Here is a 21,402-nt window from a genome sequence, read left to right on the forward strand (position 1 = left end):
TCTATGGCAGGATACAGGGGTCTTGGCTCCTATTGTTTGGATCCCTTGGTGATCACCCCACTCCTGAAAAATGGCCTGGTATTTGAGCACCAGCACCTTTTTTGCTAAAAAAAAACAAAAAACAATTTATCCCCTATGAATAACATCCAGTGGATATAGTGAATATGATATTTTGTGATATGGAGGATATTCATTTGACATTCCATGGCATATAACACAGTAGGTGACAGGAGAAAAAGATTAAAATGGACCATCCATTTTACACTGTAGGGTGGTTAAAGCGGTGAATTAGTCCACTTAGGCATATTACACTTAGGCATGTCTTTATTTACTGATGTAATTGCCACTAGATATAGGTTCATGTTTTCATATGAAGTGCAAAATTCACCTCACTGTTTTAAGATGAAACATTAGTGCTTGATTTTTCTTTACCATTTTGCGATCTTCTGTGGGTATTCTGCTCATTTTTGAATTGTATCCACCACTTTCTCTATGAAGGCATTCCAGGCATCTATTACCCTTTCTGTGATTTTTTTTTCTGATGTTGTTCTTGGGTCTAACATTCTACAGCTTCATATTTGCCCCCTAATTCTACAGCTTCATTTCCTTCACAACCAAATAATTTATTATACTTTAATACCTTTCAAGTATTTTAATTAGGGCTACATTTTAACTTTGCGATTAATGTATTAATCACAATGCAGCATCTCCTATCTCCTCCAAATATCTATTCTGCTCTCTTTCACTCCCAGTCCATGTTCTTAGTGGAGTATGACATCTTACCCCTAATCTACAATTCAGCATCACCCCTCTCCAACTCTATTGTTCTGCCCCATTTTATGTGGGCATTTTCTCATTTCTTATATAAACAAATATATGTGTTTATTCTAAAATATGTAAGCAAAGTGTGCTTTGTAGACTCAAATCCAAAGAAAGTTTTGCTTCTCCTAGAGAGCTTAAGCATACCCTTTTTTTTAAGCTTCTGGAAGGAACAGTATCCATTTGTAAGACTGTATGGATGAATGAAAACTTGGGTCTAGCATTAACCTTTCACCAGGTTTTCATCCTTTATTTCCACTAGCTTAATACAGCTTAGGTTCAATATCTAAGTCTGGAGCACAGTGTTATTTTCCACAAGGTGTGCTGAAACACTCCCAGCTTCCCCTTGGATAGGATGTGCTGGTAGAGTGAGAAGATTCTGTACACAAAGTTGGACTGCCTTGAAATCATCAAATTGTGAGTGTTTATTCTTTACTTCAAGTTATTAAAGAAAGTTGTTAAAAAAAAAACTACAGAGTCTGGTTGATAACACTAAAGTTACAGAAGGTTAAACTGAAGGGGAGCTTCAGAGAAGTGCCAACCTAATCCAATGAGTTCTTCCGTGCATGGCCACTTGAGGAGTCTCTTCTTTTCAGTACAAAACCTGAGGAGGTTTCAATGAATCTATGGTGAAGACTGTTTAGTAAAGCTGTAGCCAGCACATCCAGTCTACCTTAAAGATGGTCTTCTGTTGATTCCTGCCAATGGTAGCCTTGTCTGAAGCTTTCCCTCTGACCCATCCTGTCCTTGCAGAAACAGGAGGTGATGGGCCAGATGGAATGCTTCAGTGCAGACCACAGGTAGCATATGTGCAAAATTTTCTTCTGAGCACCAACAAAAGACCACTTTTAAGGTAGTCCAGCGGGGGAATCGAGAGGGAGATAGATGCTATGTAGTGTGGAGTTCCGCGTGTAAATAGCAGATTAGTGAAATATCTTTTTACATGTCTTAGGCCTCTTCCCAGTGCATCCTCCTATGGGAGGGGCCTTAGGCATCTGAGCCAATCAGATCCTTAGGCCCCTCTCCGGTGTATCCCAGAATGCATCAGGAAAGGGAAGACCTGCCATTTTGGAGTGTTGGGCTGGCCAGACGGAGGATGTGAGCATCCCTCTGGCCAGACATTCAACTGAAAGTTACATGGGGGGGTTGAGGAGTTTAGGGGTTTTTTTATTGGGGGGGGGTGGCTGGAGGGAGTGGACATTCCTCCTGCCCAGCTTACTTCATGGGTGGGGGTTTAGGGGTTAAGTTGGGAAGGAGTGGGCATCCCTTCTGCTGGCCATGTTCAAGTGGGGGGTTCCCTGTTGCAGCCACTCAGCTGATTGTGGCAGGAGAATTCCCTTGCCGTGATCAGCTGAGGGCAAGGGATCAGGTGTGATTCTCTAACCGGCACCTGTGACATGGGCACTGGTTAGAGAAACGGGCTGGTTAGGTGGGGTTGGGCCTCTGTCCTTTAGGGCAGACACGATTCTGTATAGAATGCCGGTGTGTGATTCTCAACCACTTCTTAGGCGGCTGCAGAAACCGGCGTCCTACACAGAATTTCCCCCTTTGTACCTCGGGTAATGAAAGATGACTTGCCCAGAGTCACAAGGAGCTGCAGTGAGAAATAAATAATAAAATACCTTTAATTGTGCGATTAATCATGATTGAAAATTTTAATTTTAAATGAAGCCCTAATTTAAAGACTTATATCACATCTCTCATCCCTTCTGTCACACATATTTATGTTCTCAGATCTCTTATGTGTCTTCTGGTGCTTACCACACACCAATTTGGTTGCCAAAAACACGTGAAATATCAGCATTTACATGTGTATATCACATAGACATTTAAAACCTGATTCAGAAAGTCCACTATTACATGTAGTATTACATAGCATGTAGAGATTGCAAGGGGTTGTAGATTGGAATCTACATTTCAAAGAGAGAATACATATATAATGGAAAACTTTCCATATCAGCTTTTATACCTGCTCAGTGGCACACACAGGATTTATGTGCATCAGGAATTAAAGGAATCATTCTCTTTAATTCCATGTAGTTTTTGTCTACCTCAAAATGCAATAGAAGACAATAAAGAGTTTATACCTGCAGATGTTTCTAAGAATCTGCTGCTGCTACAGCTTCTGAGATATCACTAAAAGAAATGAAATTAAAGTCCAATATGCCATTTAGACCTATGCTCCCATTTTCTTTGTACTAGCAGCTTCCATATTAACAATAGCAATATAATCTTTAGTCATTCATAGTTATCTTGATTGGCATCAAATTCTGAAGGTTTCCCTTTTATTCATGGTTTGTACCTCTTGAAATCCTTATATGAAGACAGACAGACAGAAACAGTATCCAGTGCTTGATTTTATTACTATATAAAACAAAACAAGTGGAATTCATGTACTTGTATTTAACAAAAACAATCATTGCTTTATGAAATATTAAAAATGCTTTGAGTTTTAAATGATCATTCAGGGTAGATTTCATGAGATTTTTTTTCAAATGTATACAAATTATACCCATGTATCATAAAAAATATATTAACTAGTAGAAAAGTGGTTTACAAGTGAATTGTTCTGCTTGTACATGGTAGTGGTAAACAGCACTAATCACTGCAGAATGAGCTGGAATCTTTTCTCAGATGCAAATCAACAGTCCAGACATAAAACTGAGCCCAACATATTTCACTCCCAATAAACCCTTGGAAGACCAAAATGTAATGAGTAGCAGCACCTTCATTATGAATATATGTAGATTAAGTTAGGCAGCTCAAGCTATTTCTATAGAGGAAAAGATCTTAATTTACTGAATTCATGTGGGTTGCATAACTCATGTGTTTATTATATTATCTTATATGCGTTTTTTTTGCAAACAGATCATTCATAGTGTCTTTATAATAGCATCGGCTTACTCAGGCAGCAACCTTTTCTTCTGGGGGTAATGAATTCTCTGCAGTTTCCCCCTGAAAATGCAGGGGTAGTGTAATTAAACCAGCAATACTGGGAATCATTCAACTATGGCTTCCTGACAGCAAGTGCTTTTTAATACCGATGATTAATCCAGAAATAATCTACAATAACCTCTCCAAATAAGAAAGCTGACCCATTTCCCTATGCATCATGATATGATTGTGTAATGTTCTTTAGTGAGCTGAAACACTTCAACAATATGTCGATCGAGGATATTCTATAAAATTACGTTGTTCAAAGAAAATTAATGTATAAGGTAGAAGAATAAGATGGCTTCAATTTCCATTGAAAGTCTCTTCTAGAATTTGCTGGTCAGATATTTATAACAAATTGTAGGTAGATGCCACAATATAGGCATATATCTTTTCCCCAAACACATAAGCTGTTTTCAACAATTAGATTTCATCTAACATAATGTAAAAGTAACTCTGCAAAATGTCATATATTTTTCTTTAGATATATTTGGCCATCTAGGTACTTGCTATTATGAATTCATATTGATATTTTGGAAATAATAAAACTATACTGCCAAACCTCTGTCCATGAAAAGGACTGAACTATGATATAGCAGATGTATGTACGAGAAGAAATATTACAGAAAGCAACTGTCTGCAAAAAGATTGGTGATATGGCTTTAGTAGCTACAGGTAATATTTTTAAAAAATGTGATTTTATAGTAGAAGCAGTGAGACTAAAAAGGCAGTATTTTAAAGTGAAAACTGTTTCAAACTGTAAGGAAGGATCACTTGCTTGGCCCAGCATGAGAAATCCATCAAAAAAAGCACAGTTTTCATAGTATATGGATTTTTTTAACAATGTGCTTTTGGCCATGTACCTTGGAAGTCATTATTTTGGTACTGCATACAGTGGCATTTTATTGAGTTTTCAACCTTTTTCTTTAAACTCCAAATGTGTTCTAATAAATTTCCAAGAAAGCCAATATGATCACAATTGCTATAGTTTCTCTAAGATTTCCCAAATACTGAGAATTTACTGTATCAGATCTACCCTTAGACAGTGTCATTAAAGCAAATGTGAACACCACAGAGTTCCACAGATGTAAAGCAGAAGCTGATTGACTGCAAATAATGTTGTATCCTAGTCCTTAAATATAATGAAGAAGGAAACAATGTTTTGATACAAATTTGTTGGGATGATATACACTTCTCCCTCTGCATCCGCGGTTTCAGTATCTGCAGATTCGGTTATTCGTGATTTTTTTTTTTTTATACAGGAAATGTTGCATTCCAGACCTCCCTGGACCTTACCTGGTGGTCTAGCGGGCTTTCGTGGCAGGAGTGATCTTCCTACGCTCCTGCCCTGTGCAGATCACCGAGACAAAATGGCTGTGGGGGGAGTTCCCATCGTAGTCTTGAGAGACTACTGGAACTCCCCGCAGCCATTTTGTTTCAGTGATCTGCACGGGGCAGGAGCGTAGGAAGATCGCTCTTGCTCTGAAAGCCCGCTAGACCACCAAGTAAGGCCAAGAATGCCGGGGGGAAGGCGGGAGGGAGGCGGGGGTGGGTCAGAGCTGGTCAAAAAGTTATTCGCAAATTTTCAACATTCGCGGGTTGGCTCTGCCCCTAACCTCCGTGAATATTGAGGGAGAAGTGTATACAGTAAGGCAGTAGAAGAAATACAGACTTGCACTTAGTTGAGATCTGGTTTGATAAAAAAAACAAAACAAGCATAAACCCATTGTCAATAAACAAACATCAAACAGTCTTGGTTTTGTGTTTAAAGTACTAAACTGGAAAAGGCCTTCAATATCACAATTGTCGCAATAAGGCTGTCATGTCTCACTGTATGTCTTCAAATGAATACTGTATACAAGTACATTGCACATATCCAACTGCTTCAATGATGTATATTCTCTGTTACACCTTCTATGGAGTCAGAAGCAGCAGCAGCTCATATAAGCTTAAAATATTCTACTGGGAACTTAGAATGCTTATGCTAGTAGTTTTCACCACTATTACAATTCTTATTTGAATACTGCGCATTGAAAGACATCAAGGCAGTCTAAACGATCTAAGAACACATGTTTAAAGCATGAAAAAAACTCACTACACGAGGGAGAAAAAAGTTGAAATTTGAATAAGATACACACAAAGTGGAAATTTTAAACAATGTCTTCTGCGTTGTATAAAACAACCAGAGCTCCCAAAAGTCCCATCCTTAAATATACACCGCAGTAAAGAACCATATGTTTTGCAAGGACATTTTTATCCCATTAAAAGGATATTTTGCTATGATCTAATCTAGTGACTCCAAAGCAAGCAGGACTCCCAGCCCTACAGAACTCAAGCATAGTTACTGTCGAAATCTTAAAAAACATGACTGGCTATGGATCCCTGGGGCAGGTTTGGGAGCCACAGGTCTAAAATGCTCTATGACTCAATGCAAGTTGCAAATTGACGAGGGGCTAGATATTCGGGCAGAGATGTGCGTATGCTTGTGAATATATTGGGCTTAGAATGACCCTAACCAGTGATCAGTTGGAGATTCCGCTCTGGAACACCTAAGGGCCCTTTGGGTCATGGGAGTTAATTTAAGGCACACATCTCAATTTATTGTAAGACTTTTCATTAAAAAAAATATAAATGTGGGATATTTGGCATAAATTATTTGTTCCCCTTAGCAGCTTGACACAAATTTGACATAACATGCCTCTTTAATGTCTGTAGAAGTCTGATGAAGTGCAAGGGACCCTGAACATTGTGTTAAGGGAGCCGGCTTCCCAAAGCAGACCTGTGAACCTCACAATCAGTCAGGTTTTTAGGATATCCACGATGAACTTGCATGAGATAAATCGGCATGTGCCAGATCTCCAGTGCATTTAGACTGATCTTATACATATTCATTGTGGGTACCCTGAAATGTTGGCTAGCTGTGGGATTCCTAGAACAGGTTTGATAAGCTCTGTTAGGTATACATAGTACAATAAGAAAACCATTTAAAAACACATGTACTCTGCTATCTCTATAGACAGTCAATGGAAGTGAAACAATGATGACCAGCCACAGATAAGTACCAGGTAAACATACAAGATGCAATTCTATAACTGGTGCCCAAAATGCCTCTCACCTTGCAGCAGCAAGGCATCCACTTATAAAATTACCTCCATACTGTGTTTGGCATAAAGCAATGATATTACTGATAGTGGCATCACTAAATGAAATCCAATGAACACTGCTGTGTGCTGTAATGAGGAAAAACCTCGTTTCCAGTCTTAATTCAGATCTTCTATTCTCGGGGTCAGCTAGAGCTAGGGATACTATAGCGGCAGTGTTTATAGACCTTGGGAGAAAAAAGGAGTAACATTTATACAATGGCGATACAGAGTGGATAGATTTAGGGCCCATGAATTACAGGGTTCGAGAGGAATTTCTGGTGCCCGTTTGCTGGCCCCTGGTCAAGGAGTATCAGCACAATCATGAGATTAAAATAAGTTGAGATCGGCTTAGTAATTGTGGATAAAGGCTTTTTACATCTTTTCCCAGCTCAATTGGCTACTAAAGAAAGAAATTGAATCAAGAGAACTAGAATACACTGTCAAGAGAAAGCTGTGTAAAAGCAACATTTCACAAACCATGGATATAAGCTCATTTGGCCCATAATCTTCAACTTGCTCCAAAGTACTTACAACTCATAAACACTCAGCATCTGCTGCTGGGTCAGTTCGAACCTAATGCTGAATAAATTTGCTAAAGAAGTAACAATATAAGATACTATACACCAAGTGCCACGTTTGGAAGTTGTTTTTTCAGTGTATGTTACATATAAAAACAAACAAGCAGGTTTTGTATTATTATGGCCTTTTGCTACGCTAAATGTTACCATGAGATGAGCCAGCTGAAGCATGGCAAACTGCTCTAACGACAGGATTTGGAGAAAGATAGCAAAACGAGAATTCCAAGGAATAAACAGCAAACTAAGGGCTCCTTTTACTAAGGTGAACTAGTGTTTTTAGCCCACACGGAAAATTACCGCGCGCCAGGCGGCTAGAACTAACGCCAGCTCAATGCTGGCGTTAAGGTGTCTGCTTGTTAAAGCCCTAACGCAGCTTAGTAAAAGGAGCCCTAAGAGAAGGAAAACTAAAAATAAAGTAGTATAAACCCCTTTTTCCCCACAATACAAGGATCTTTACGTCTACTGAAGCCTAACAGCAACCACCTGTTTATGTACAGGTGAGACAGAATTGTATATATAATCTCACGCAATGTAAGCTTCCTTGTAATAGGGTTCCTGGGATATGAATACTGCATAAGCCACTCCAAACTCCAGTGCAAACTTTGAGATTGCACATGAAGTTATACATCTGTCAAGCAGTGTGGCTTGAACCTTCTCTTATGCTCCTTCTTTCTCCCCTGCAAAATGAAGAGCCTACAGCCCAGCTGAAAAAAATGATTTCAATTTAAGAATTACAGGCTGAACATGGTACTATGGATTGGTGCACAGAAATAGCTTTGCATTATTACAAACATTCTATAATTTTGGGCTCCTTTTACAAAGGTTTTAGCGCACGCTAGACGAAAAACTACCGCCTGCTGAAGAGGAGGCGGTAGCGGATAGCGCGTGGAGAATTTTAGCGCACGCTATTCCGTGCGTTAAGGCCCTAACGCACCTTTCTAAAAGGAGCCCTTTGTTTTTTTGAAGTTATCGTGCTCATTGTAATTTCTAACAATGTTAAAAGACATTTTAACACTAGATTCATCTTTGCTTTTGTGTGTATATGTAGGGCAAGCAGTATGATCCTTCCTTGTTTTTCTGATTTGACTGGGAGTTTCTACACTGCGAAACTTACATTGCGAGTGCTTGGTAAAAATGGCATTCGGTTCACATAGCATTATTATACAAGAGAACTGCAATCTTAGTTACAACAAAAGTGTTAAATCTTCTATATTCCAGTCCATTGTCCGGCTTAGAGTGTCCAGTTTTAGGCTATACAGCTGCAGTCATAGGGTTCTTCTGCCTTGGATCTTGGGATCTAAACTGATATTGATCCGGGCTGGTCCCTCGATGTCCTGTTCTACCTATATCGCCAGAGACCGGGGCTCTTTGTGTTTGTGGAGGTGAAGGTGGAACATCCTGACGGAGAGGTCCCTTGAGCTGGGATGGAGGAGAATAATACTGAGGATATCGGTAGTCTATTACCTTCATGTCTTTAGTACGAGTATAGGTGCCCGTAGAAAGATGACTGGCAGGCTGCATACCAGGATAATAAGGGTGTTCTCTCTCTTTGTATATCACTTGAGGCCCAGCAAAGTATTCCACTGATTCTGGAGGCCCACGTCTGAGGAGAAAATAAATACAATGAATATTTGAATCCAAGTTTTACTAAAAATTTGATTAAACGCTTATATAAATTTCTAAGCAATTTACATTAAAATTATCAAAATAATAATTTACAAAGAAGACATATAAACAATTCTAATGTTAACACTGAATGATTATATATATATATTTTTTATTATTCTTTATTATGATTATTCATTACAATAATAACAAATATTCATGAATATCCACAAAAAACTCTGTATATAAAATACATTGAAACATATATATGAAAATAACTTGATCTAGTCCACATTTAAATGGTCGCTAGAGCTTAGACTAGAAAATCAACTCTTACATATTCTACAAACACGGACAGGCTAAATTGGCTTACTTTATATTTCATTCATCTTCCTCCCAATTGAAAATAACAATAACAGAAATTAAACTTTTAATAGAGGTTTCTCCTTAATAAAATCTTCTAGCTGGATCGGTTCAAAGAACACATATTTATCACTTCCATACGATATAAGGCATTTACACGGAAATTTTAAAAAGAAAGTAGCTCCAACTGCCATAGCTTTAGGCTTTAGCTGAAGAAACTGCTTTCTTTTGAGCTGTGTATGTCTTGAGACATCTGGAAAGATTGTCACCCTTTGACCACAAAACAGATAACACTGAATGATTATAAACTGGAGAGCACACTATAATATGATCCTACCAGTGAAACTTAATGCTCCAGTTGGGACTGTCTGAAGGGACTTAATACACACCGCAGAACTTCAACTCTCTTAAAACTGCCAAGTCTTTAACCAACTTGTCTTGACATAATCAAAGCCTGTAAACAGTGATGTAGTGAGGGTGAGAAGTGTCGGGGTGATGGCGCCCCTCCCTCGCCCTCTTCACCGCCTCCCACCTCCACACACGCCTTCCCAGCCCCCGCCGCTTCCTTTCCCAATTACCTCTAACGTTCCTGGTGTGAGCGGCAACCCCAACCTGCTGTTGTGCCAGCATAGGCTCTTCATCTGATGCCACTTCCTAGGCGTGGGTTCAGGAAGTGACATCAGAGGAAGAGCCGATGCTGGCACGACAGGTTGGGGGAGGTTGCTGCTCGCACCAGGAACGTTACAGAGATACGGGGGAAAGGTTGCCGGCACATGTGTGACAGTGGGGCAGGGCAGAGATGAAGATGGGTGCCTGCACCCTCTCCAAGATGGTGCCCAGTGTGAACAGCCCCCCCCTTTTCTACGCCACTGCTTGTAAGCATTTAGTTAGGCAAATGCTCATCTGAGCAGCAGGTAGAAGAAAGCATCAGTTTTAATCTCTGAAGAGTGTTTATAAGCTCATATTTCCCCATCATTGCTGTAATGTTGAAATTACAGCTGATGCCTACAGCTTTTAGAGGAGTCTACATTTATATCATCCTACAAACTCTATGCTACAAGCTCCGTAATAAATAAAGTGGAGCATAATTCAGGGACTGACAGCCCATACTGCCTTTCACCTCGGAACGACATGAACTGGTACCTGTTGTACTTACCTTCTCCAGTAATCACACATATCCATCTCTCAATCTTCAGACACATATAGCAAAACCTCATCAACAACTCAGTCTTTACAAATCACAAAGAAAATTTTCAGTTCACACAAAATGTACTCCAGTTAATATTCAGCAAGTGATGATTAGCACTTTTTTAAAATGTCTGATCATCATGGGCAGAATTAGTGGTTGTCTTTAGAAAATGGCTGCCTCAACCTCTGGTAGCACTATAAGACTGCCATGAGAGGTCACAGCAGCCAATTTTCAGAACCAGCCGCTAGGGGCAGGAGTGGCTGGGGTTTGCTCCTGCCCTCATCACCCCCAATACAGTACCAAGGACTTCATGTAGGACTGTGAAAAAGCCTAGCCTGAATAGAGGAGGGAGGGGGTATAAAGGGAGGGGTCTTTCTTCATTGGGTTGGTAGGAAGGAAGGAGGGAGGGGAATCAGAAGGGCTGTGTGCTTTCAGGGGGAAGGCGGAGGGAGGGTTTTTCATATTTTATGGGGGTGGGGCTAGAGGGATTGTATGCTTTGGGTGGGGAATAGGAGGAAGGGATGGGAAGGAGGAAGGAAGGATTGGCACACAGGTCAAGACCTGAAAGTTATGCAGGTGCTGGCCAATATTGAGTCCTATTTTTGAAAGCAGTCCTAAATGTGTCTGCTTAGATATGCGGGTGCTGACACTGAATACTGTCGGCACCCACATAATTGTCAATTCCTCCCTGACTTTGCCCAAGTAATGCTCCTATGCAGCTTGGCACAAACATGGCCGCTATTGATAGCTATACCACAGAAAATGATTTAGGCAGAAAGGTACTTCTCCTGTCTGCGTAGATCACTTTGAATATTGGGTGGTCTGTGCTTTCTTTCTACTTCAGTAAATAAGCCATTTGAACTGCAGAGACTGAAAGAGGAGCAGCTGCTATAGAAGAGTCTCTCTTGGAAGTTCCTTCTTTTGACATTGTTAATAATTTCAGTTCTTACTAGACCCAAAACTCATGCTATCTAGTCTGAGAAAGCCAGCAGGGGTCGACTATGTCACTATCTTAGGGAAGGAAAGAGGAAAGAAAACTAAAAGCTGCTGTCAATCCCTGCAAGCCACAGGAACAGCAATGAGAACAAATATGAGAGGAAAAAAACCTCCTCTTCCATTCTCCTGGAAAGCAATGCAAATATGTTACCTAAGTAATCTGTTTGCAATGAGAAATATGAAGGAATAATTAGATGTGAAAAAAATAGTCCTTTATTTTCAAGGAGTATTAATATCTTAGTACCTCCTAGTCTAAGCGTAGTAAAAACTTGGAATGACCTTACTGAAATGACCAGGTGGAACCTAACCACACCAAATTCCAGAAGAAACTGAAAACTCATCTATTTGACAGCTAATCACTTGTATTCTCTTCTCATCCTGTATCTTCCTGCCCTCCATTATCCTCCCTACTCTCTTCTAACCCCTTCCTCTGTAATGTCACCAAGAGCGACACACAAATGGAAGAAATAAATAAAATAATGCACTGCATTTCTTATGGTTTGAGTCAACATTTGAACCAAGAGTTCCTTATAATCTTCATGCTGTGTAACGTCACGTAAACATTTCAGGGTATATATTTTTTTTAAGACAGCAAGAATTATTTGCACTTGCATATCTTCTCTGCCTCTTCTTTTTCATCCCATTTGCCCCTCCCTCACCTCATTATTTCAAGTTACTCTATCTCAGGAACCTTCTAAAACCAAATAAAGAAAGGGATAAGAACATTTGTGGCAACTTGCTCTCCCCACACCTTCTGTCTTTTTATCCTACTGAACACTCTAATTCTCAAACTCCGAAGAACACTCTTCTTAGATTACCACAGTCTTTTTTTACATGCTTCCCTCTCATAGTAATATAACTAAAGGAAGAGAGTGCTTGCACAATCAGGAAAGAAGACTGCATGCATGGCTGATAATCCTATGATGGTCAGGCCCCATTTGGAGTATTGTGTTCAGTTTTGGAGACTGTATCTGGCGAAAAAAACAAAAAGGCTTGAAGTGGTCCAGAGGGTGATGAAAATGATAGGAGGTTTGTACCAAAAGACATGAGGAGAGACTGGAAGCCCTGAATATGTATATCTTAGAGCAGTGTTCTTCAACTGCCGGTCCGTGGACCGGTGCCAGTCCACAGAAAATTCCTGCCGGTCCGCGCAGGGCCAGTGACATTGACGAGCTGCAGTTTCCTGCTGGTCCGCAATTTCTGCCAGTCTGCAATTTCCTGCTTCTGACAGAGGCTTTCTTCCCTCCCAGCAGCTCTCTGTACTTGCCAGTGCAGCGATTCACTTCGGCAGTCTTGGGGCTTTTGCTGAATCGTGGCCTGCCTCTGATGATGCAACTTCCTCTTTCCTCAGAGGTGGCGCGACCCATCAAAGGACCCAAGACTGCCTTAGTGAATCACTGCACTGGCAAGTATGGAGAGCTGCTGGGAGGTGAGGAGGGAAAGGAGGCTGTAAAGCTGCTGGACAAGGGAAAATAAAGAGACAGCTGCTACTGGGCCTGGAGGGAGGGAGAAGGAGAGATGCTGCTGGGAGGGGAGGAGAGAAGGGAGAAGGAAAAAAGGAAGGAAACAGCTGGCAGGGAGATTAAAGGAGGGGAAGGGGTCAGGGTGGAATGGAGAGAACAGATGAGGGAAAGGGGAGAGACAGGAATGAGAAAGCAGAGAGATTGATGCTGGGAAGAGGTCAGCAGAGAAATAAGTAGAGAGGGACAAAGATGCTAGATCTGGTGTAAGAGAGATAAAAATGAAAAGAGCAGTGAAGCTGGAATGAATCATGTAAAAACGAGACAGGGGCGCAGGCTGGATGGAAAGGGGGAAGGGGCATAGAAAGAAGACAGATACCATATGGAAGGGGGAGAGAGCAGACAGTGGATGGAAGGGGCAGATGCTGGATTGATGAGATAGAGAGGGCAGACGCTGGAAGGAAGAGAGTGAAAAGAAGATGAAAGCGGAAACCAGACAACAAAAGGTAGAAAAAAAATAATTTTATTTCTATTTTGTGATTGTGATTAGAATATATCAGATTTGAAATATATATCCTGCTAGAGCTGGTGTTAGAAATAACTGGGGACTGCAAAGCTCAGGCAGTGCTTCTTTAGCTTCCAGCTGGCTTAGGGTTTTCTCTGACCAGGGGATCAGATGGTTTGTGGGGACCGAGCTCGCGGATATGGGGCGGAAACGGGGGGGGGGGGGGTTCATTTCAGTCCTAGTAGTTTGCTGGTCCACAAAATAATTATTTTATTTCCGCCAGTCCATAGGTGTAAAAAGGTTGAAGAACACTGCCTTAGAGGAAAGGAGGGACAGGGGAGATATGATTCAGACTTTCAAATACTTGAAAGGTATTAACGTAGAACAAGGAAAATGGTAAAACCAGAGGACATAATTTGAGGTTGAGGGGTGGTAGACTCAAGAGCAATGTAAGGAAATTTTTCTTTACAGAGATGGTGGTGGATGCCTGGAATGCGCTCCCGAGAGAGGTGGTGGAGATGAAAACGGTGACAGAGTTCAAAAAAGCATGGGATGAGCACAGAGGATCTAGAATCAGAAAATAATAGTAAATATTGACGAACTAAGGCCAGCACTGGGCAGACTTGCACAGTCTGTGTCTGTATATGGCTGTTTGGTGGAGGATGGGCTAGGGAGGGCTTCAATGGCTGGGAGGGTGTAGGTGGACTGGAGTGAGCTTTGACAGAGACTTCAGTAATTGGAACCTAATAACAATACCGGGCAGAGCTTTGGATTCTTGCCCAGAAATAGCTAAGAAGAAGAAGAAGAAAAAAAAAACCCAACAAATTTTTAGATTGAATCAGGTTGGGCAGACTAGATGGACCATTCAGGTTTTTATCTGCCATCATCTACTATGTTACTATATTAATAGTTAGAAATATAGCAAGTGCAGAGCTGAGGGAGGAACAGCAACACTGAGATATTTATTTATTTATTTTATTATTTATGTTCTGCATATCCTACAATTCTATGCAGATTACAAATTATTCAGGTACTCAAGCATTTTCCCTATCTGTCCCGGCGGGCTCACACTCTTCATATATAGGGCACTGGGAGGGGTTCTAGTACAACTTAACAAAACACTTGAGGGATGTTTTTGACATCCCTGTAATTTACACCCATTGTTTGATGGATGGAACTTATGATTCTTGATCATTTAATTTTTAGGTTTTAAAAAAATTATATATAAATTGCTATTTATACATTTATTTAAATATTTTCCGTTAATTCTGCTTTTCTCCCCTTAAAGTTCGGTACTGTGTATTTTAGAGAAAGGATTAAACATAAAACCGAATGAAGATGGGCATTAAGCAAGATTCCCCACGTATTTCTTTCTTTTTTTTTAAAATTCTTTACTGATTTTTAATCAAAAACAGTGTCATACAAATGAAAGAACAAAAGATATTCCACATATTCCACTATTATCTATATAGGTAACATAAATATAATTCAATAATTTCATTTTCCTGCATATAATAATATCATAATATATCCTAATATAAAATACAAATAGAGAATAAAGTTACCCAAATATCACTATCAATATTTATTCCCCTCCCTCCAACCCCCCCACCCCCCCTGGATGTGTAAAGATAAATAAACCAAAGAAAAGAAGAGATATGATGAAAATACATTATTATGTTTTTACAAATTTAGTCAATGGGCTCCAAATTTTATTAAATACCTCACTAAAACCCCTACATTCTGCATTAATTTGTTTGTATCTGTATGTAGTACACACATTCACCCATTAACCCCTGAATTCTATATTTGGTGATCTGATTTGTGTGCACAAATTTCAGCATATCTGAATTTGCACATGCAACTTAATTGAATAACGAGCCAACTAGCACTGATAATTGGCTTCTTAATTAGCAGTTATTAGCTTTAATAGGATTTAATTTAAATTGATGTGCATACGTTTATTTGCAGGATCTGTGCCTTAAATTTACGCACAGTAATGACACAGCTATTTGACAAATTCATAACTTAAGCTTTCTATTGTCTTATCAATTATAACTATGTATTTCTTATGACTTGTAAAAAATTAATGTATCTTTTATGACTTGTACATATTTGCTGTATGTCCAGCCTTACTTTGTTGTGAACCGCCTAGAACTGTTATGGTCTGGTGGTATATAATAAAAAAGTTATTATTATTATTAAATGTGAGAGTCATTGGCGGATTTTGGGTGGTTCTCCAATTTATGCACATAATTAGAGAATAAGGGGCATGAGAATTTGCACCACGTCAGTTGCCTAAAGTTAGGCACAGGTCCTGGGAGTAAGTGCTATTCTTTAAACCAAAGTTCTTCAACCACCGGTCCATGGACCAGTGCCAGTCCACAGAAATTTCCTGCCGGTGCACAGGACCAGCACATGCATCAGGCCCAAAACAGTGTTCTTCAACCGCTGGTCCATGGTGTGATCGATGAGACGTTATCTTCGAGCCAGCTCCCTCTTCCTAACTGATTCAGTGCACAAAGCCACGGGCAGTGGCTCCTACAGGCATTCTGTGCCTGAACCGGAAGCCTTCTCTCTGACGTTGCAACGTCAGAGGGAAGGCTTCCAGATGAGGCACGGGACATAGAAACATAGAAACATAGAAATAGACGGCAGATAAGGGCCCACGGCCCATCTAGTCTGCCCACCTTAATGTCCCTCCCCTACCTTTGCCCTGTGAATAGATCCCATGTGCCGATCCCATTTGGCCTTAAAATCAGGCACGCTGCTGGCCTCAATCACCTGTAGTGGAAGACTATTCCAGCGATCAACCACTCTTTCAGTGAAAAAGAATTTCCTGGTGTCACCTCGTAGTTTCCCGCCCCTGATTTTCAACGGATGCCCTCTTGTTGTCGTGGGACCCTTGAAAAAGAAGATATCTTCCTCCGCCTCGATGCGGCCCGTAAGATACTTGAACGTCTCGATCATGTCCCCCCTCTCTCTGCGCTCCTCGAGCGAGTATAGCTGTAATTTGTCAAGCCGTTTTTCGTATGGTAGATCCTTGAGTCCCGAGACCATCCGGGTGGCCATTCTTTGCACCGACTCCAGTCTCAGCACATCCTTGCGATAATGCGGCCTCCAGAATTGCACACAGTATTCCAGGTGGGGCCTCACCATGGATCTATACAATGGCATAATGACTTCCGCCTTACGACTGACGAAACCCCTTCGTATGCAGCCCATGATTTGTCTTGCCTTGGACGAAGCCTGCTCCACTTGATTGGCAGACTTCATGTCCTCACTGACGATTACCCCCAAGTCTCGTTCTGCTACCGTTTTTGCTAGGATCTCACCATTAAGGGTATAAGACTTGCATGGATTCTGGCTGCCCAGGTGCATAACTTTGCATTTTTTGGCATTGAAGTTGAGTTGCCATGTCCTAGACCATCGCTCCAGTAGGAGTAGGTCGTGCATCATGTTGTCGGGCACTGAATCTTCGTCTGTTGTGCATTTGCCCACTACATTACTAAGTTTGGCGTCATCGGCGAATAATGTTATTTTACCTCGAAGCCCTTCTGCCAAGTCTCTTATAAAGATGTTGAATAGGATTGGGCCCAAGACTGAGCCCTGTGGTACTCCACTAATCACCTCCGTCATTTTGGAGGGGGTGCCGTTCACTACCACCCTTTGGAGCCTACCTCCAAGCCAGCTCCCAACCCATTTCGTCAATGTGTTACCTAATCCTATAGAACTCATCTTGCTCAGTAACCTGCGGTGTGGTACGCTATCGAATGCTTTGCTAAAGTCCAGGTACACGATGTCCAGGGACTCCCCAATATCCAGCTTCCCCGTTACCCAGTCAAAGAAGCTGATCAGGGACGTGCAAGGTGCAATTAGTACTATTATGGGGGCGGGGTCTGGGGTGGAGATTGGGTAGAGATGGGCAGGGTCCGGCCCTCGACTTAGCCCAGTGTTCTTCAACTGCCGGTCCATGGACCGATGCCGATCCACAGAATAATTCTTTTATTTCTGCCGGTCCATAGGTGTAAAAAGGTTGAAAAACACTGCTTTAAACCATGCCTAAATCTAAGCACGGTTTATAGAATTCTGCTCAGTGCTTTTTTTCAGTGATGATTTTTTAATTGCCATATATGGAATTTACCCCATAAGTGTAATGGAAACATGCTGAGAATGCGCTCAGAATATGCAAAGCTTTATTCCAAATTAGCAAAAGGGTTTCCTTAGAGAACTCTCAATCAGATGCATGCTATGGAAGAACCTTCCACTTAGAGCAGGGGTGTCAAAATCCCTCCTCGAGGGCCACAATCAGTCGAGTTTTTAAGATTTCCTCAATGAATATGCATGAGATCTATTAGCATACAATGAAAGCAGTGCATGAAAATAGGTCTCATGCATATTCAATGGGGAAATCCTGAAAATCCGTCTGGATTGCGGCCCTCGAAGAGGGACTTTGACACCCCTGACTTAGAGGCTGCAGAGTACAGGAAGCTTGGGGAGCTCTTCTACTGACTACAATGCTTTCTTGGCCAAGTGATGTTCACCATATATTCAACAATACAAAACTAAACATTCAAATAAGTTACTCGTCTTGTCAAGACCCTGAAACCAGAGAAAATCTAAGATGACAAATTCTGGCAAACAAATTCTTTCACTAGTACTAGTCTAATGTATTTACCATATTTTTCGCTCCATAAGATGCACCTAACCATAAGGCGCACCCTAGATTTAGAGGAGGAAAACAAGAGAAAAAACATTCTGAACACAGGCTCTGAACCCAGCCCCCTCACTCCTTGCCAGGCTCTGCACCCTATCCCCCCAATACCTTTTTAAAACACCGCCCACCTGCCCCCCCGAACTTGAACTTAGAGTGGATGTCATTTATACAAAAACTAATTAGCAGTGTCCAGTCTCACATGGGAAGACATTTGTTAGCTCTCCTTCAGCTTATTTGGATCCAATAAAAGGGAAGACAACTGCTCATCTAAGGCAGGCACCAGAAAAGGAATAGAAACAATCTTATGTTCTGTACCTTCACAGTGAGGATCTTGACTCCTTCTGGCACAGACACTGTGGAGCGGAAACACCAAAAAGACAGATAAACAGACAAACTTGAAGCCCCAGACATTCATCGTTAGCATTGCCACAAACTTCTGCCTGAACCTGCAAAACAAATGCAGCCCCATAATCATGGCACATGCCACCTGATATAGTTCAAAGACCAGCAGGGCAGAGAGAGGTCAGTTAGCGGCCACCTCTTTAAAGATAAGCAGCAGCAGCAAGCGACACAACCAGAGAGGAGGCACAACCTTCCTGCCTCGCAACTGCATCCCTCCACCTGCTTCAGAGAACCCTTCGCCTGCTCCCACTCCCTCATACTGTGTCCACTTTCCTAGCAATAAATATCAGGTTAACAATAGGGAATCCACAACAGAGACCATTGTGCACCACGCTCCACCTGCTGCTCCAAATTCCTTTCCAGCCCCCCCCCCCGGCCCCCCCCGGCGCAGATCCGCTCCGAGGACCTCCTCTCACTCACCTGTTTCCACTCCAGCACATTTATTGAGTTCTTTTTGCCACCGCTATTTTTGGGTAAACCTTTTCTGGCTCTGTCAAGGTGGATAACCTCCCCAGGCTTTCCCTCAGTATGACTCCAGCGTTTTTCTCCTTCTATCCAGCATGGAAGAAGCAGGCTCAGGGGAGCCACGGTCCAGCAGCCCATGCACTGTTCCGCAGCATACCTGCTGACCTCATCATCCAGCTGTCCCTTTCTCTGAGCAGGGTGTGCAAGGCGAAATCCTGGGGCCGTGCACCACTTCCACCAGGGTCAGTCATGCGTGCGCAGGAGAGGCAGCAGATGAGGACTGGATGGCAGGGGCCAGCAGGAAGAGAAAGGCCTGGGCGAAGAGCCAGGACTCATGGCAGGTGTCATAGGCCGAGGAGCTTGAGGTGGAAACGGCTCTGCTGGCGGGTGGGAGGGTTGGTGGAGCTGGCTGCTGAGCAACCAATCAGAATGGGGGGTGGTCATCCTATGCACTCAGCACTGTAGGAGTGTGGAAGGCTGCCGGTGGAAGAACTGGATTACAAAAAGGTACCTGAGGGGGCACATATTCACTCCATAAGACGCACCCTTATTTCCACCCACTTTTTTGGGGGAAAAAGTGCGTCTTATGGAGCGAAAAATACGGAGCTCATCTAAAACTGCAGAAACTCACTGATACAACTATTCACTGCAATTGTCAGAATAAGCCATATTTATTACAGCATCTAAAAAGCAAGGCTGCATGTTTAGAATTTCATCCTTTTCCAACTTCCTGTCAGAAAGCAAGGTATAGGAAGCAGTTCATTATATTTGCCCTTTGAGGAACACAATTTTAATCCAATTCAGGCTTAATATGCATTGCCTTCTATCCATTCTCTCAGAAAGCTCTGTAGCTGTCAATAAGATTTGTCAAAAACAATGAATAGATATTAATGCAAAATTATATTAGAGAATCCATTAAGTCAGGAGGAAGAGGCTAAGCAATGAGTAAATTAATAAAAGTGATCTTGCACCAAAGTAGCTTATACTTTTTAGTATGCTTATGGATGCAGAGTCAACATTTTTATAGACAGACGGTTAACAGATAATACAGCAAGAATACAAGTATGCTGAAAATAGTAAGCTTCATATTGACTGCCAGAAATGGCTGAGCTGGCCCGATCCAGACTTTGCAGAGAGGAGCAACCAGGGTCATCTAGAGTCCGAATCACAAATGAAACTAACAGTGGACCAGACTCCCCTCAAATTGCAATTTATGATCCCTCTTTAATGATCTGCATGAAGGGGGTAATTTTATAATGATCCTTTACATATGTTTTACTAAAAGCAGGTGTTCTTCAAAATAGCATGTACTTGTATGTGATCTGGACACAGATGCTCCCAGGCAGTGTAGGGGCAGAGTTGCAACATGCATATTATGGGGCTCATAATTGAATGAGAAACACATCCAAAAACCATCCTAAGTCGGCACTTGGACGAACATTGTCCAATTACGTCCAAGTGCTGATAATAAAAACGGGTTTTGGACATATTTCTAAACGACCTAGGCCTTCATAATGCCGCTGAATGACCAAAGCTAAACGGGGCATTTCAGGAGGAGTGTCGAGGATGGGAGTTGGACGAGACTTGGGCTGGCTTAGACTTAGTCGTACAGCATGTATAATCGAAAGTTATAAAGCCCAGGATCGACAGAACTTGGACGTTGTGACTTAGACCATGTAAAACATGGTCTAAGTCACAAAAAAAACCACCTAAAGTCACTAGATAAGCACTGCAAACACATAAAACAGACCCCCACACACTACTCTAGTGATCACTGACCCTCCCCCATACACCCATAAAAATATTAATCACACCTTTAAAATTCAGCCTCCAGACTATCATCACCAGGCAGTCTGGCATAGGAAAGCCTAGTCGTGTAGCACAGAGGCGACTTAAGCTGTTTTGAGGGTGGGTTAGGGACTCAAGGAGAGGAGGACCCATGCCCATAAGGCCCTGTAATCACTGCATTAATACTTAAACATGTGCACTCTCCTATACACCCCCAAAACCCTTTTTTTACTGGCATATAAGTGGCTCCTGCAGCCATAAGGGCTATTAGGGTGGTAGATTCTGGAGGTGGTTTGGGGGGCTCACCATGACCTATAAGGGAGCTGTAGTGAGATGAAGACATGACACCCTTTTTGTGAAGTTCACAGCAGTGCCCTGTAAGGTACCCCACTTTTTAGGTGCCATGTCTGGGTGTTCAATCCATCACTTTGCAGACCC

General features: G+C 41.7%; 1 protein-coding gene across 3 annotated transcripts in view; it reads right to left on the minus strand.

Moving 5' to 3' along the window:
* Positions 1 to 5,278: 5,278 nt before the first annotated feature.
* Positions 5,279 to 21,402, minus strand: part of PARD3B (par-3 family cell polarity regulator beta) — a 1,834,390-nt gene continuing 1,818,266 nt past the window's right edge. For 2 of the 3 annotated variants that reach the window (XM_033945029.1, XM_033945028.1), the window contains one exon: positions 5,279 to 9,077. In XM_033945029.1, the coding sequence (XP_033800920.1) occupies positions 8,726 to 9,077 (352 nt within the window). In that variant the 3' untranslated portion in view covers positions 5,279 to 8,725. The remainder of the gene's footprint in view (positions 9,078 to 21,402) is intronic. The other variant, XM_033945030.1, reaches the window with a different exon arrangement.

Source organism: Geotrypetes seraphini, chromosome 5 (assembly GCF_902459505.1).
Source record: "Geotrypetes seraphini chromosome 5, aGeoSer1.1, whole genome shotgun sequence".
Lineage (NCBI taxonomy): Eukaryota > Metazoa > Chordata > Amphibia > Gymnophiona > Dermophiidae > Geotrypetes > Geotrypetes seraphini.